The following is a 19,353-nucleotide window of genomic DNA, read 5'->3' as shown; positions in this document are numbered from 1 at the left end:
ATATACGTATAATGGCGACGCACGTGAAGTATACAGTTACACGCTCGTCTGCGCTGCGATGCTAACCTTTTCAATTATTTAAAACCCTCAGTTCTCTGCGTACATAATATACACACACACACCCACCCCTCTCGACCATATAATATCCCCCTCGCCAACAGAAATACGGTCCAGTGAAGTGAACCAGCGCGGACAGCATTTTTTCCCCTCAGTCTAAAATATGCCACCCGATGACGTTTACACACACACACACACACACACACACACACACACACACACACACACACTTTGGTCGAGGGGATCGGTAAACAAGTTCCCCGGGGCTATAATAAACGCTGGTATAGTATGTGTTCACCTGATAATGAAAAATATACACGACCCGAGGCGGCCACCGTGGTAGCGTAAAAAAAATAAAACGAAGCGCTAAGATAAAAAAAAATGTATGTAATATATTACTATCATCTCAGGAAGGGTTGAAAATTAAAATTGAAAACCTAGTCGTGAAGTGCCGAGAAAACCGTGCGGGGGAGGGCCGGGGGCGTACAAGCCTCCGGGATGTGACTAATCTCGAGCCCGAGTCTACGTCTATACATAATTTAGAATAATTTACCCCTGCAGACATGATTTTGCACTAGACTCTCCTCCGCCGTCCTATACCGGATGTGTTTTGAGTGGCAATCTTTTATCGTCAATGTACACCGAAATGCCCTAACCACAAAAACATTACTACAGACTTTCTCGCCCTCACACACACAACCCCCGTCGTGCGAGAAAACACATTTCCTTAAATGCGTAGGGCGAGAGATCGTGATTTGTGACTTATGTAATGTGTTCTTTCCCACAACCGAATACCGGAGGGTCAGCAGTGTATGCACATGAGCGTGTGTGTGTGTGTGTGTGTGATATATGCGCTATTGGGAAAACGTGCTTTTGAACAGAATTTTGCAAAAGAAACGGCAAATCGTGTTAAATAGTTGACTTTAAATACAAATTTCACATAAATACCGTCCGACAATTTTTTCAAATACTCCGTACACATTACACGATTTTATCTAAGGATAATTGACTCATGTCAAAATGTACTAAAATGAAATAATCAATTTTAAATATTTCAAATAAATTTTAGTAAAACAATGGGGCCCAAACTAGGATAAAATTAGACTGCAAAATTTGTCTGAAGGAATATTTTCAAATATGAAAGACATGTATAATTATTTACTTTACAGTAAAAATAAAGTTTAGATAAACTACTAAATAAGTACCAAAATAATTGCTATATTTCAATAATAGATTGCTAATACAAATTGTATTTTTATTTAATAATTATAGATTTAAAAGTCACTCTCGTTTCTCAAAATCAATATAACATAAAACAGATTTTACATCTATGAGTTCGAAAATCGAAGAAGATTTGTTCTCTTCGAGTTGAAGAGATAAAGAAAAATTATGTTTTGGGTAAAAGTTTCCATTATCTTTAGATTATAAATGCTCCAGAAATATGACTGTCAACAACTTCGGTGTCAGAATTCTTTTTTCGCTTATTTATTTATTAGTATTAATGAATCGATCGCTAAGTGACTGATAATCGGGGAAATCGAACTGAAGCAATATTAACTATCGTATAAAGTGGATATGTAATACACATAGGTATAAGAAGATATTATACCTATTCAGGATAATTGTTTGAAATAAACTAATTAATTTATCAAGAAAGAATCTCAGAAATTCTGGTTTCTACAAATAAATAATTGACCTATCATAAGTTCTGAAGACATATAACCACTATATCTTTAACTTGTTAAAAATAATATTATATCACCTTGTCTAAATTAAATAAGATTTTAATTGGAATAATGGATATGGTTACAATCATCCCATACACATAATGATCCACCAGTACAACAAATTAGTTTGTTTTTTAGTCACTATATGGCGCTATATTGCCTATATTATTATGTCTTTTATTTGTATTTTACATTTTAATATTGTAAAATTTTTTAAAACATAACCGTCAAATGCTTTATAGCGTGAAAATAGAAATGAATAAATTTAATTAAAAATTACAATAATATGATGTATAAGTGGCACGCGTTATTGTAATAACACTTATATAGTTTTGGATAAAAAAATAAAAAAAATAATTAAATTAGCAAAATGTGATTTTTGAATTGAAATTTGATACCGAAAATACGATGAAGTCAATTATTTTTGAGATTGAATTAAAAAAAAAAAAAAGAAGTATATTATAATCAAACAATTATTTTTTGGTCGATATTATGCACACTGCCGATAATAATATGAACGTGGGAATCAGTGCAGCAAACCCTATTCTTTGATAAGAAAATAAATGAACTTCCCATTGTGTTGAGCGCGTGAAACCAATGACTGGCTATTTTAACCCTCTCGCATAATACCAAAATGAACTCCCGGAGTATCGTATTTTAGGTCGTAAAACCTAGTCTTTTTTATGTGCTGTGTCTACTTAATTTTTTCTCCCCTCAAAATTCGCGTAATCCGATCAGTTCGTTGTATTCAGTGATACGTTTTATATACCTATATTATACATAGTTACATAAAATATAGACTTTTTAAGGGGTAAAACTCTTGGCGGGAGAATTTGAAGACGACTCATTGTTCGTCGTTTTTAATCTTTTCGGGTCAGGACTTATTTTTTATAACATGAAAGTAAAAGAAAGAACTAAAATGTATAACTTTTCCATCATAATACACAAGTGAGAGAGATGACATCGAAGGATCAAAATGAATTTCATACGCTTAAAATTAAGTAGAAAATATTCAAAGGTAACATATTTTATAGATTGATGTAGTAGCTAGGGTAGGTAGGTACTCGAAAAATGTTTTATACGTTTAAAACTCAAACTATATTTGCTATAAAATGTATTATTATTATTTTCAGTAGTTTATCGCAACCATTTAAAATGACATGTATAACATAATGTAAAAGCAATAGCTTATAATATTATGTTATCCAAAATTTTGAATTGCCTTTAAATCGTTTGCGTATATATATTTTTCTCATTAAATTTAGATGTAAAAATTGTATATAAATTAACATTTTCAAAAGCCAAACAATAGGAAAGAGGAGACATAGTAATATTTAAATCGAAAAAATAAATACTTCGTTAGAATTGAAACGCTTTAAATAACAGTCACGTATCAATATATCAGTTGTTCCATTAAAATAGAGAGAAATATATTAAAGTATATGAGCTGTTTGTAATCAAAACATGCACTGCCTCTCATTCATACGTTTTTATATATAAATATATAACATATATATATTTATACTTATTTATTCGGTTTTTTGTTGTTGTTTTTTAAGTCCAATATCCATTTCATTGCATCGTTTTTTTTATTCTTAAATTTTGAAATTGTGAACACAGTTTTAAACAAACAACTTGAAAACTCGTCAGCATACGAAGTTTCTGATACATTAAATTTTATTTGACTCAAACATCAATTTGCCTTTAAACTAGCATTCTTCATTTTTATTGTCATTGAATATCAAGGTGAACACGTGTTTCATATAAAATGAAAATTGTTTATTTTTTTGTGTATTGTAAAGTTGCACTTGTATAATTTCTTCTACTTCAAAGAGTTGAATAAATACAATGATTCCGAATTACAAGCAATTCTTTCATTTAACGGTATTAATAAAATAAAAAGATCAAATTATATTGTATTTAGAATTGTAAGAATTATACTATAGAATTATAATAAAGTGAATATTTTATTATTGTGTACATCGGATTAATATACACGATCAGCAATTATTATTGTACAGATATATTTTTTATGTATCTCGTTTAATAAATTTATATTTTTTATAAAATAATTATTTATCATATAAGCTTCAGTAAAAATTACAGAAAATATATTCTTCAAAATAATATTATGTTTGTAATATTTGCATAAAAATATGAATTGAGACCAAAAAAATAAAATAGGTGATACTTATACTTTATTACTGTATTATACATCAGAGAGTCGTTCCAGTTCTCCGTTCAAACCTGATATTAATTTTGCCTGGAGTACTGAAAATGATAAAGTTGGGAAGAAACTTTACATGAAGTTTATGCTAAGAGTAGTGAAGACTTCAATATCAGACTCATTCAAAATTACTGTATCAAACTATCAACTAAATGTTCGTTTCTTAGGACATAAATGTGTACATATGTATTGAAGCACAAAAATACGAATTAACTGATATTATGAACTTAAAAATATTGAATTAATTTTTAAACTTCTTATTATGTTTTTTAAAATTATTTTGAACATGAATTTAAAACACTAAATACTGCAATATATTATACATGTTTTCTTTTAACATAATATTATTAACCCTAAATTATTTTTTTCTGAACTGCATCCATAATAATATATTATGCATATAATTCTATGATGAAGTTATCTAAGAAATTGATTGCCTGCCATTAAATAAAAATACTTGCCAGGTTTTTTTTTTTTTTGTGAATTATTAGCGTTTAAAAATTTACGTATGGGATGGAAACGTCAATTTGTTGACGTTAAAATACTGAAAAATAATATTAACAATATTGAGATAAGAAATTCATAAGTTTAGAATTTGGAATTATAGAGAGTTTAATCTATCCTAGTATAAGGTTGTTAACTCAAAATAGTAGTCTATTGTGATTCGATCAGTATTATAGTGGCTGCACATCGATTGTTGATACAAGAATGGCCATCGAATTTAGAATTCCACTGGAGAAGAGCATTGTTCTATATACAACAAATGAGGATTTACTGAACAAAAGGACCATTATATCTTAATCCATAACTATTATATAGACTGTGATATGATGATACTGATTATATGTAAGAGAGGGGATGATATTGAGGAAACTATACCGTGCTCCGGAAATGATGGCCAGTCGAATACCGGCATTCTCACCGGAACTAGGTTTCCGGTCCGGAAGACACCTTCCTCGAATTTGTGAATCATGCCAACCACCTACGCTCTTAGTATTTCGACAAAAATCTGGTATACCACCAAAAAGTAACTTTAATTACCTAATTTATACTGTATACATTGGTATTTTTGTTTTTCTTTTAGTCATGAATCACAAATGTTATAACATATGAAATTAGCTATGAAGTTATTAAATAAAGTGATAAAAAATGACATTTTTCTAAAAAATAGGAAAGCGATAGAAGGAATATTGAAAATATACCCTTTCTATTTCAGTATAAATTATTCACAAAACGTAATTTAACTTAAAGATTATTTTTTTTTGTTCTTAATAATAATTACTAATAAATATCTAGTTGTATTGCTTTTATAATAATATGGGGATTGTAATTTTTTTCTATTGATCATAATAAGTATTTAAAGTTTCTTTCTCCAAAATACGCTACCATACACTGCATTGACGAATAATTATAAAAAAATGATTTTGTATTGTGTGAACAATGCGTGATTTAAAATACTGTTTTTAACAAGACGTTTTACATCAAATAGGATATTAAAAAAAAAATTTTAATTTATCAGACAAGATAATAATTACTCATAAATATGTGCTGTAGGTAAATCCAAACGAAAATATATTCCATAAAAAGTTACACTGATGTAAAGAGAGACCAAGAACGAAGGGGGTAGGGGGAGAGAAAAAAAAGAGATAAATATAGGGTGAAATATCAAATATTAAGTGAGATATTATATTATATAAATCCTGAATTCACGATTTACGATCGAATGCACACGAGCTATATTGCAATGACGATCACCGACGTGAACGGGGATGACGGTTGTCATCGCGGCATTGGAGCGAAAAACTTTGTCGCCGGCGCGCCGGATAAATGCCGTGGGATCGGGATAGGGTTGGGTGTATAGGGGTATCATGTCACTGTGTTGGGTGTCCGGGGAAACGAAGCAATGCCGTTGACGTGGTGTTTAAAATTCGCTCAGGTATAACCCCTTCGGTCGGTAACTGGTAAGCACGTTTCCCGCGGCGCCGTCGGTCGTCGTCACCTGGCGGTAGTCATATTCTATAGTAGTCTGTACGTTAAGATATTATGTTTATTTTACTTGTACATTACATATTTTGTGAATCTGTGACATCTTTTCGAGGCGACGGTCAAGACTCGCGAGACTATAACATTTCAATAATGATATATTATATCTCATTTGATGATTGTCGTTATTTTTTTTTCGTATTTAAATTAACTTAAATTCTGCGATGGTTACCACCGCAGCAAACACCACGTCATCAGTCGTCACACCGGCACAGTACATTACACTAATTTCTACCGGGACCACCGCTTGAAACAACATTTTTGAAATGTCAGCATTTTAAAAAGGGCAATATTGTGGGAACCGCTCCCCCCCCCCACACACACCTATATTATATCAACCCTCACCACTATCCCCAGGCCCAACCACTACCGCCACTAACCGCCTCGACGGCCTACCGCCAAATCATCCACGGATTCGCCAAAAACTAAAATGTGCATAATATATATGTACACATATATATATATATTTTACACACTTCGCTTTATTGTGGTCTACCTACCTACCTCTTGTATACAAGCGTATACATTAAGCCACGCTGCAGCTGAGTTGGCGATTTTCGCCGACAGATTGTCATCCACCACGGCTCCGTGAAACGGCAACGATAGTATAATAATTAACGCTCCCCTCTGCCGACCATCACCGCCGTCGGAAAATCGAAAGGAAAACCGCTCTCTGTCGACACTGAAACGGCGGCGGAGTACACTGAGTAGGCGTTGACGGGACTGGGGGGGGGGGTGAGTACGTTTTGGTGGTATCAGCCGAGTGTTATTTTGTAATACGAGTTTCAAATCCTAACAATGGAATTAGCGCCATTCGCATATTGATATTATACATTTTCATAATATTAAATAAGGTGACAAAAAAAACTCTGTGTACTAATTGCGATTTACTATAATAATTATTACAGAACATTGCAATGGAATATTCAACATGTAATTTACCAATCAATTATTAGGTTTCAAACGAGTTTGTTTTTTAAGATAAATGTTATTAAAAGTTTCGTTGTATGTCGCAGACAATCAATGAAAATGTTATATTTTATAAAATACGCAATGAGTAATATAAATATATAATAAGCAAAAATATTTTTAAATTGTTAAGAATATAACATGTATAAAAGGAAAACTATTAGTTATTTATTTTGTATCTTGAGGATTATTGTTTATGGCATATGCAATATATATTATTATACGGCATCGTTGACTTAAATATCTACCAATATATTATTTTTTAACTATTTATCAACTTACGGACGTCTATAGTATTGTGTAGTATGTAGACTTTTTATAATACAGCCAATTAGTTAAATCCAAAATTATATTACTCTACAAGTATTTTATACCTCTATCTTCCAATATCTAGAATGAGCTTGTATGGAGAGTTTGTATAAGGTCTAAAAATAGCTCAAGTACAGTATATACTATCCCGGGGTTCAAAAAATCAAAATTACAATTTAATAAAAATGTGTCTTTTTAAGAAATGCAGATAAATGATTTTAGTCACAGATTCGACTAACAATTTACTGTGGGAATAGTGAGGCTGTTTTTTATTAAAAAAAAAAAAAATAGTTTTAATAACCACTGACAGACTAGAAATAGGTGCCATTCTAAAATTAAATAAGTTTCTTTTATCTGCATAAGTTTGTGTATTAAAGTGAATAATATATTCGAGGGGTGTGAAACCTCTTACTTGTTCCATTTGACGACCCCCTTCGAGTTTTGCAAACCCCCTCGGGCTGTTATTTAAAATGCTTTTTATACTTCAATAATCGTAACAGTTATTTTTTTCTTAATAATTATGGTTTTTATTTTTTTGCCTCAGTAATTATAAAACACTAAATAATATTTTTAAAAACTTTTTGTGCAGTAACTATATTAAGTATTTTGTGCTGAAAACAATAATGAGAGTGGGTGATATGACTGAGTGTGATTCACCGGAAATATTTTGACGTGTATCAACGAATATAATACAAGCAAACTGATTTAAAATGTCTCCGACCAGAAATACAGAATTAATTAAATTTAGTGATTGCGACAGCCTCACGATAATATACGTGCACTTGTATTTATGTGTATTCAATAATGCATATGGCTAATTAAAAAGGGATTTTCGAGAAGTTTATTACGAAAGTTGCAGGATACACATATGCGAATGTGATGTGGTTGACGTGAAAACTTCAAAATAATCAGAGCTCCGAGAGCGCACATATATTATAACATTATACACTCTATATTCGTAATGCAATTTTAATAAACTTTATCCACAAAGTTTTGTTTTAATGTAAGACACGAACATCCTAGATTTCGAAAAAGCTCGTTCCGAATGAGTGAACTCGATGGCGTCGTCGACTGTCTGGTACATTGTAATAGTGTCCGTCCAGGATCCACAAACATTATTTTATTATTATTATTATTATTATTATTATTATTATTATTATTATTATTATTATTATTATTATACAGGCGCCACAGAAACGGCCCGATGAGGGGGTCACATGACTTTCAAAGAAAAAAATAATGGGATGCAACGATGGGCGCCCGCCGTGTAGGTAAAGAGGTTTCAAGATGGCCATTAACTACTGCATTTTTTTGTCATCATAAACCACTGCACGAAGTGATTCTGAGGAAGCCAGAGGAATGTTTTTTTTTTTTTAATGCCACTCGACTCACCGAGGTTGAAGTGTTCTTTACGAGACGCTCTCTAAACTACCCGCAATAAACGTACCACGTATATGTATGTGGTACCAGTCAAAACGCAGTTAGCTGACCGTCAAATAAACTACACCATCCATATAGTAGGTATACCTACATGATCGATGTGAGCGTCCAGAACACGCTTGTAAATGGTATATAGAAAATATATTATTTATTTATTTATTATTTTTTCACATATATGTGTACAATTTTTAATATTAATTTAATCAAACAACAGCAAACTTACAACAATAAAATGGTTGAAATAACAAATCGTAACAAATAACATATTGTTAAATAAACTTGACAGTATTTGAATAATCATTATAATATAACGCAAAACAAAGATTAAAATTAAAATTTGTGTCCACACAGTGGCTCATTTACTAAACGATTAGTGATGGCATTTAAGAAGTATAAAATATAAATACTATACACTTATGTAATTAAATATGAAATTTTAGTCTGGGAAAATAAATTCCTCTCATAAAATTATAACTATAGAATTTCACATTTATTTTACCACACTAAAGTGTAATAAATCTATACCGACGTAAAAAAATATTATATATTTATGTTCAGTAATAGTTGTAATTATGTGTTTTTCTGGGAAAACAAATTTCTCTCATCAAATGATTATTATAAAATTACATATTTATTTTACCAGAAGCTATTAATATGTCGATACTGAAATACAGGCTTATAGTTTTATTTTAATAATATTATTGCTGACTCGTACATTTTTAAGGTTGAAATTTTTCGAATTTCTGTCAGTTTATATCGCAGCTGCCAATCGTTCGTTCGGTAAACAATAAATGTAAATAATGTGTAAATTAATTTAATACAGTCCACGGAATACACCAAAACTATCAATATGAAAAGTAAAAATAAAAATGTCTATGCCTGTATCCTATTGATTAAATCATGTTTACTGTAAATTTGTAACACATGGTCATAAAATAAAAATTATATATATAGTTTTTAGGAATGCGTGTAAATACAGTACATATTTTTGTAAAATATGAAATGTACAACAACTAGGATATTATACAATGTTTAAATAAACTATTATTATTTAATTACTTAGTTTAGTTAAATTTTGTCCACTATTATGATGTCAATTAATTGTATAGTTAAAGTACAGCTGGAAGCCTTAGTAGACAATAAATTAAATGTTATAAAACGTTCAAACTTAACTATACTAAAAAAAACTCGGATAAGCACTAGAAGAATATATATTTTTTAAAAATTTTATCGAGATCCTAACTCTGTTGAACAACTTTTATATTCAATAACTAAAAAAATAAGTAAAAAGTTATTATAACTTTAATTACAAATGAAGATAAATATAGTACCTTGTCATATTATGTTTACTAATTTTAATGTGTGCAATTTAAATTTAACTAATAGATTCTAACAATAAGCATTTATTCAAATTCAACTATGACTACATCAGTCAAGTTTTGACGATTAATTGTGTAGCATTAAAAAATGTATTAATAATATAATGAATGGCGTGGTTAATAATGCACTGTTAAAAGTTTTAGAATTTGTGTATTTTTATCTGTAATATGGATCTACCCTAACCAAATAAAGGGTGTTCTAATAAAACTTAACCCTATGTTACTTCATATGTTTTTTGTTGGCCCCAAGAGATACTAGTCCCAGTTCCAAAGATACCATGTATGATATCAATGGGTTAAACATAACACCAACTTTTTAGTCTTTGAACTCTTTTAAACTAATTACTATTAATGTAAAATATTCAATGACACAAAACGGGTTTGATGGAAAATTGAAAACAGATTATTTTTTTAACTATCCGTTAAATTCTATTATAAATTTAAATTGTAACAAATGTTATTCAGTTTACTCGTTGTTTTCATAATTACCTTTATCTCTAATGTAGCTGAAATTCAATATGAGTTTTCTTTAAAACTTCCATGACATGAAATAAAAAATTTACTGTTTGATGTTTAAAATGTTATCGTTTGACAACGTATGCAGTAGTTTTGTTTCATACGAAAGTAGAGTGTAAGAGCAAGTGAGTTTCGTAATAATATTGTTTACTTTTTAGGTCTGTAAATAATATTTTCTCGTCATGTTCTAAACTAAGTTGATGGATTCCCCTAATTGTATGTGTGTTTCGTTTGTTAACTATTCATTGGTACTCAGGTATACGAAGTTAAAGATTGAACGAGCGAGAGAAAATGAGACTAAAACAAACCAAATGAGAACCACATTAAAGAATACAACTTGGTATTTAAAACTTTAATGAATTAAAAACCATTCATATATATTTATTATATATACAATATATTTATAACATTGAACAATAGAAAGACTTTTTTGTGTATTATAAATCATGAAACTATTTTGAGCACTTAAATACAAAGTTTACTTTGTTGTTTATGTACGTGTGGTAAATCGTGAATGTCGTATACAGTGTGTGCTTACCTTGACGGGCGGCCTATTCAGCATTTGACATGACAAAAAAGGCTGTGCTAATCGAATCGTTCCCCTAAAAGGGCCTAACATTAAAAAGGGTATAATAAATACCGGACCTTATGTAAGCCGAACTCTGAAAATCAATCAAATGCACTCAGAGGGTAGGGCTGTACATATTTCTCTTTCATCTCGTACGATATAAAAAAAATAGCAACTTTCAACATGTAGGTAAAGTTTAACAAAACAGTTCCAAAGCTTTTCACTTTAATAACAACTAGAACATAGACCAATTCATTTATAAAACGCATAAGGAAATTAATAACTGAGTTTAACCCGAACCAAATATCTAAAATAAATATTTTTCTGCTTTATCCAAATAATGTTTCATTCCAATTTAAATTATAATGATTTGGAAGGTTTTAATGTTTTCTCATGAAATATCTTCAAGTTTATATCCATTTAATTTTTTCCTTTTTTTTTTGAAACTTGACAAAAATGTCTAGATTTTAAATGGTGAAATAATAAAAATAATACATTTTTGAATTTATTTATTAAGTCAATAATTTAGTTAATAATTGCAGAATTATTAAATCAATGATTGATAATAATTTCTTATAATTTTTAATTTATAGAAAAATAAAATAAACTCTTCATTATGTTATTTATGAATTGAAATGTATTTGTGTTCATCAAATATTCATTCATACGTACTAAGTCAATGTTAGTTTCTAAAGTATAATATCATAAAAGAAGTTCCATAATACTTAAATACACCTGGGACGTTCACTATTCAAATACTTTAAATAAATTGTGGAATCTTTTAAAACTTTACCAAAAATTCTTGTTCACAATATCGGCATTCTTCCATTAATCGGTTGTATCGTTTTTATAATTTTAAAACGCTCCACAAGTTAATGGTTGGCTTGTTGTAAAATGTACTCTTTGTGTGCAAAGAACCTTTACAACAAATAAACATATTGTTTATCTATTACTTTGGATTAAAAAATAGTGTTATGCAATCAAACAGATTTGATCAAAACAAATAGACAATATTAATAACAACCACCTAGAAAATTTACCGACTTCATGATATTATGACTGTTAGGTATACGAGTCTAACCTAACCTAACCTTGAACGCCCAATAAAGTTGGATTTTCGGCTATATCTAGTGCCCTCGGGGTGGCATTTATGAGGGCGATTTCGTGGTGCCGCCTAGTTTCGACGTGCAAGCCTAGGCGATTTAATTGCCGTTAACTTTGAGCATTGGGGATTCTCGAGGACTGTAGCCATTTCATTTATGGCCATGTTTTCAGGAGCTTGTTTTTCTACGGTCCGTGAAAAATAAAAAAAAATAAAAAACAACTGGGGTGATAATCTTTGCTAAATCGCATTGCACAAAGGAAAAAAACTGTTATTTTTCTCCACTATATACGAGACAGAGTTGTACAAAAACCAAATCCAGTTTTTCGTACACATTGGACTTTCATTTTCTACCCCTAACAATCCATCCCTTCGTTATCATCCTCGGCAGCTTTGTTTTTCATTACGGACCAGCCGACCGACTTTAAGCGGATTTATTACCCGAAGCCAAGAATGGTGAGACACGGGTAGTGGTGGAGGAGAAGGGAGAAAAAAAAGAAACAAGAAGTTTCGGATATCCGACTACGAGCACCCGTAATCTTATTAGCAGCTATATTTCGTAATCCAAAGAGAAAGAAACGACTGTACGTATATAATAATATATATAAATATATGTATTATATGAATCGTGTACTCATATACAATACAAACGAGAAAAGTTAATCATTCTAAAACGATCATTGATAATCTTCAATTGTAATTTTCCGTGACGATTTTAAATAACAACTTTATCGTAATTGTATTTATATAATATGAAATAACATACATATTACATAACAAAATGTATATACATTATTATAAAATAGAAGAAGATAATATTGTTATAAGATCATTCGTTCGGCTTATCACAGACGCATACATAATATTATTGTTCCTTCGTAATTGCAGTATATTAAATGAGTTATTGGTTTTCGACGTCTCAGAACTCATCAATGAAACATATTTTTAATCAATGGTTGCAGTTTGTTCATAACATTTTTCTCGTGAGTCTAATAGTTACAATTCATTCATTTTCGATTTATAACACTTGGTTCCTGTGCTAGCTACACTTAATTATAAATATTTATAATCAGTGACGTAGACAAAAGGGTTTTGGGTGTTTAATCTCCTCCGATATTGCTTTCCCCACATAATAAATGTATTATCTATACACACAAATTGTAAAAAACTTGGTTGAATTTATATATGAACACCCCTCCCTTTCATCATCTTTGTTTACTATTTATAATACAAGTATATTATATAATTCTTGATAACGTATAGACTAAGTTACTTTGACGAAGTTCAATAGGTATGGAACTATAACATTCATAAAGCATAAATAAAATATATTTGACTTCTCCTACCGTATATTATGTAAATTATTAGCTAAAAAATGTAATTGTGTACGATTATAATTTGGACGTTTGATTATGTTTATGTTATTACATGTCGTATAATGTTCAATAATATAAAATTAATTTTTCATGAAAAATCGAAGCCACACGTAAAATTAAACACTGTACAAGTACAATAGGTACACTTGAATACTTAAAAGGAGATTGATCGCTGATATGTATATAATAACACGCAGAGCACACGTGTTTAATTTACAAAAATATTATCCGATAATTCAAATGAAAGACAAACCTGACAAACAATATGATGTAAACATGATAATAATAGAAACAAACAATAAAGATTTACTGAGCACGTCATTTCCAGAGTGAATAACAATTTTATATTCATTGAAAAAGAATCCATCGAACAAGACTTGTATAGGTATATAGAAAATAATTTACGAGAAAAATGATTGAAAAGGGAGTTATTCTTTCCAGCCGTAAATTACATAGGCCATTGAAAAAAAATGCGAATAACAGAAATGTCAATTTTATTTATTTGAACAGTAGGTAAAATTTAAAATAAAAAAAAACCAACAATACTAATGAGTCATAAATATAACAATGAGTTTCTGGAATTGTACTGATATTTAAATTAAAACAATTGATCAATGTTATCTTTGAAATAAATATTTTATTTCACAGGCTGTCAAGGAAATAAACGTTTCAATATTTGTTTTATTCATTATAAGACTGAAGTTTTTCTTTTATTGGAGAAAATAACCACTAACTGATATTATTCTAAATGTTAATGACGAAAACTTACTGAATGAATCTTATGGACCGAATTAGGCTTTTGACTTAGTATGAAAGCAGTTAAAAGTTTTCAAACCAGCAGCTGTATACAGCTCGACTTTGTGATATTCCTAAAATACAATGGTTTTCGAGAGGATAGGTAATAATAAAGCAGCAGTTTAATTTTAAAAACTTTCTTTTTGTTCGATCCTATTTTTATTCGGTCTTATACAGGAAGTTTTCGGGAAAAATTTGCGCAACCAAATTACTTACAGGAAACTTTTCAAATAATAACTATATTCTTTAAATAATAACAAATAATTTTTCCTACATCAAAATCAAAAATTTCCGTTGACTTACCGTGCATTCTGGGGTCCCACTGACTTGACTTCATACGATGAGCTAGCTGTGATCCTATGGTCTGGAATTTTGCTGAACTCCATACCAAGCTGTGAACGACATTCTTCTAAACAATAATAATACAATATTAATTAATGATAATTAAAAACAAAATTTAATTAAAATGTTGTTTTTACTAAAGACTCAAACATATTATAATATTTCATCTATATTGATAATTGTCCTACCTATCTACTATAGACGGTTTTAAAGTAAAGTTTATTACTTTGACTAAATAAATGCAAATTGCATTCCCTCATCTATACCTAGATAATATTAACTCCAAATAGTCGAAACTTATACGCAGGAAGCAACCAATTATGGACGATTTCCCATCAAACGATTCACGTTATGAAGGTATTTTGATATGTTAATAACTTATTTTGGTACTTACATGAGTATCTAGATTGTTTTTCTTCTTTCCGTTAGGTAGTAAAAAAAAAGTTTATATTGAACTACATCAGATATTGGTATTGTTAGTTTTATTACTTACATACAATATTGATTAAAACTTTTATTTAGAGTACCTACTGTTTTTAATTAATAGTATGTTAAATAGGTGAAAATTATTTTTATTTTTATAAATACACCACAAATCGCTTTTAAGTTGTAAGTAACTATATTACTATTCTATAAATAGGAAATACAAAAAGGGAAAAATATGCAATGCTTTAGTTCGTTTTAAAATGGTTAAGGTATTTTTGGAGACAAGTTTAAAAAATATTTTCGCTCACGAAGCTCAGAAACTTTTTATATACGAATGTTATTACCACTTCAAAAGCATTGAAAATTATCTTTTCGTTTCCATTTTTTTTTTTGTGTGTGCGTGCTCCTACACGTGGGGTATTTTTATGGATCTACGATTAAATTAGGGGCCCTAATATTCAAAATTATGAACTGTATAATGTATAAGTAAAATAGTGCATATTTTATGTTTTGTTAGGTATTTTATGATCGGTTATGAAAACATTTTACATATAAGTTATTTAATATTACAATATAAACGTCGATTGAAATATAAAATATTTTTTAAACTAGGTATAAGAAACAGTAACAGTAACAGTTTATAATATTTTAGAAAAATAAAACAATTTCAGAATGCCAACGATATAATCAGTGTCAAGGATTAAAAAAAAAATGAACAAAAGTTTACCATTATTTTTTTTGATTTATTGTTTATAAAAACATGGTAGTATGTGACTTTTGAAACGAATGTAATTCTTCCCTCGGGTAACACATATACGAATAATGTTAGGCAAACCTTGCGTGTGTTTCAACTCGGTCCCTTCAAGTCCAATTTCTGGGAAACGTTTCGAAAAGAACCATTAAGACCGTTGACCTTTTAATCGTACCCCTTGAAACAAAAAGCTATTCCAAAACGTCGGTAGGGACAAACAAAGAGGTGGGGGTTCTTATCTTCCCTAACAGTCACACGTAAATGCAGAAAACTTTCCATAGGAACAAACACTGATAGTACCGATTTTAACGGTTCTACATACGCCACCGGTGAACTTAATATTCACCCGACGGCGAAATAATGTAATGCTGTGCCACCCCTCGGATGAATATTTCCACGTTCTGTATATTGATATGATTTCAAAGTTATGGAAAAAAAACATCGGCCAAAAAGGCGATGGATTTGTATTCACCGAACGTTTCCTCCCTTACATTCTACCTAACCGACTCTATTTCAACTATTTTTTTTTTTTTTGGTCACTTTTCTCACTACAGCGGGCTGCGGTTAGTTAGGCGATTATAACCGGATGTGCCAAAATGGCGAAAACCACACTGCAGAATTTCATCGCACTTCATGCGTGTTCGGAGTTCAAAAGGATACATAATTTAAATTTGTTTTATTTTTCATTTGTTTTGGAAATCCACGGAGAGAAATTGAGTTACGACAACTATACAAATTCTTTGAACAACCCTATTGCACTGATACGGTTTCAAAATATAAAAATAGAAATGAAATGTAATAACTATACCAAATAAATACATCCACGTTTGGAAAAGTATTTCAAATAAGGTTCCCCAAAATATAAATGACTACAAAACTTGATAAAACAATATTCAAAAATCTAATATGCAAAAGTTGTTTAAGTATAAAATATCAATAATACCGTGAACAATATCAATAGTAAGTTTATAATATTATTTTGTTAGATAAAATACTAGTAAATACGTGCATTGTAAATATTAGTTATATTTATTTAAAAAACATTTTCAGAACAAATAAAGCAAAATTACCATAACTGGTAAGATGTATCAAACAAAATTTATTGTGCTTTTCTTGAACCAACCTAAATAATTATTTATTTAACTCGATACTTTTTATATTAACATATGAGTTTCAAATCAAGTATATCATGGTTTATTCATACGTTAAAAGATTAATCTTTGCAAAACAAATTAATATCATGACGTTGAAAAACGAGTGTATTACCTAAATATTTGGTTAAAAATAAAACGCGTTTGAGCCTAATTGAATATAACACACGTTACTACAAATTCCTGGAAGTGACATAAAATAAATCATATATAAATCTATTTTATAATCCAGAAATATGAGCAGCAATTTAGTGGGAGGAAAATGATTATTTTGTATTTTAGAAAAATTGGTATTAGAATCAACGAAACGAACAACCATCTTACACTTAATTAATACATTTTATTAATACGACGTAAGTTATTCATCAAAAGAAGTGACAAGCGAGTATAACACTTACTCATTTCTCTGGGGCATCAGCTGTTATAAAGAGAACATACCACGATAGACGTCACTTTCGTGAGATTTCCTGTTGAGTATGTTTGATATATTTTGAATGCTCAAATTGCTACGGGTTAATCATTATACGCTTATTAGGGCACGTCAAAAATTTGATCGGATTATACACATAGGTACATATTATTAAATAAAATGAAATATAATGATAAGACTAATTTCTATATTAATAGCACTTGTAGATATAAATTTACAGCATCAATAAGTTGCTACTGTAATAGATGAAATGAATTATAAAAGCAAATGCTTCGAGCTGTTATGATTATAAAATATTCACGTAGTCCCTGACTTACTTAATTTATTATATTCTTTTACGATCTAATAAAAATAATATTATTCGTTTATTATGTGCCAAAATTAGTATGATGAAAAAAAACAATGTATACAATTTATACGCATTGTTTTTTATCAGAATAAATATATTCTTATCATAAAATACAAAAAAATCGATATAGTCAAATAATCGAACAAGTACTTGTTGATGCACATTTCATATATCTGATTTAAGAATAAAACAAATGAATTTAATGTATATTTTATGTCATATTACCTATATTATCTTGTATCAACGTTATTGGCATGGCTTCAAAATGTTTAAATATAATCAAATAACATCAGCTGTTACGTTGCCCTTACCCCACGCCATGGCGAAACCTAACATATAAACTGTAATAAGATAAAGTCCTTTAATCGTAAGCCCATTCTGTGAATTTGTAAATTGACTGAATTTATCGAAAGAATTAGGTTTTATGCTCTGAACTTTACCCTTCACCCCTCCATCTTCAAAATGACTCCAAACAAATTGTAAGTTAAAATAATAATTGACATAAGTTGTGTTTTCATTCTCAAAATTTAGAGGTTGCTACAACAATTTTAACTTACAATTTCTTTGGAGCGATTTTGCTGTTGTGATAAAGAAAGGGAAACTGCAAAAGCATACTTTAACAGCTCCCCGCCGGTCCCTGGGGTACGGTCAACTTACAAATTCCGGGAACGAACATACAATTACTTATAACTAAAGAGCTATAACTTACAATTAGCTTGTATAACTTTATGTAACGGTAATGGCGTAATTCCTGTGACGAGGAGGGGCTAACTATATTCACACACACACGTACTTAATTAAATAAGACCATTTTTGACATAAAGTTACATAATATATTTTAATGTTCAATACTTGACTTAAGCGTTCAAACGACACATCACATTCAAGTACAATAACGAAGGCACTTTTACGATACACCGTTAGCGAAAACATCTATTTTAGATTCTATAGTGACGCAGTGCATAAATTATTTATCCCTGCTTTTGCAGTAAATAAATTATTATCCTGCAAGACGAGGAGTGGTTAAAATTAATTTAATTTCGTTCGCATAGACAAATAGACGTAGGGCACATACACACCTACATATATATATATATATATACATAATATAATATATATAGAGAGAGCACGGGGGTGGCGGTTTAGCGGCGAGCGCCCCTTTTGTATACGTTAACCCAATTTCCGAAATCAAGTAACTCCGCGCGATGGTACTTACAACCCGCCGACCATTAAATTCGGTACACTGCAATGCCGTCCCCGGGAGCTCCAAAAGCATAACTTGTTTCGCAAACACTCGTATCAACACGTATTATCTATACATATATATATGCACATGTATACGCGTGTATACCCGGCATCGTAGACCCGAGCATATGCTTGTTACTGCTGCTGCAGA

General features: G+C 30.1%; 1 protein-coding gene across 1 annotated transcript in view; it reads right to left on the bottom strand.

The window, feature by feature from the left end:
• Window positions 1–19,353, bottom strand: part of LOC111037041 — a 162,998-nt gene that overhangs the window by 87,942 nt on the left and 55,703 nt on the right. Inside the window, exon 3 of the mRNA XM_022319397.1 lies at window positions 14,812–14,917. Within this exon, the coding sequence (XP_022175089.1) occupies window positions 14,812–14,917 (106 nt within the window). The remainder of the gene's footprint in view (window positions 1–14,811; window positions 14,918–19,353) is intronic.

Source organism: Myzus persicae, unplaced genomic scaffold (genome assembly GCF_001856785.1).
Source record: "Myzus persicae strain clone G006 unplaced genomic scaffold, MPER_G0061.0, whole genome shotgun sequence".
In the NCBI taxonomy this organism is placed as follows: Eukaryota; Metazoa; Arthropoda; class Insecta; order Hemiptera; family Aphididae; genus Myzus; species Myzus persicae.
This window is presented reverse-complemented; position numbering and strand designations above follow the sequence as displayed.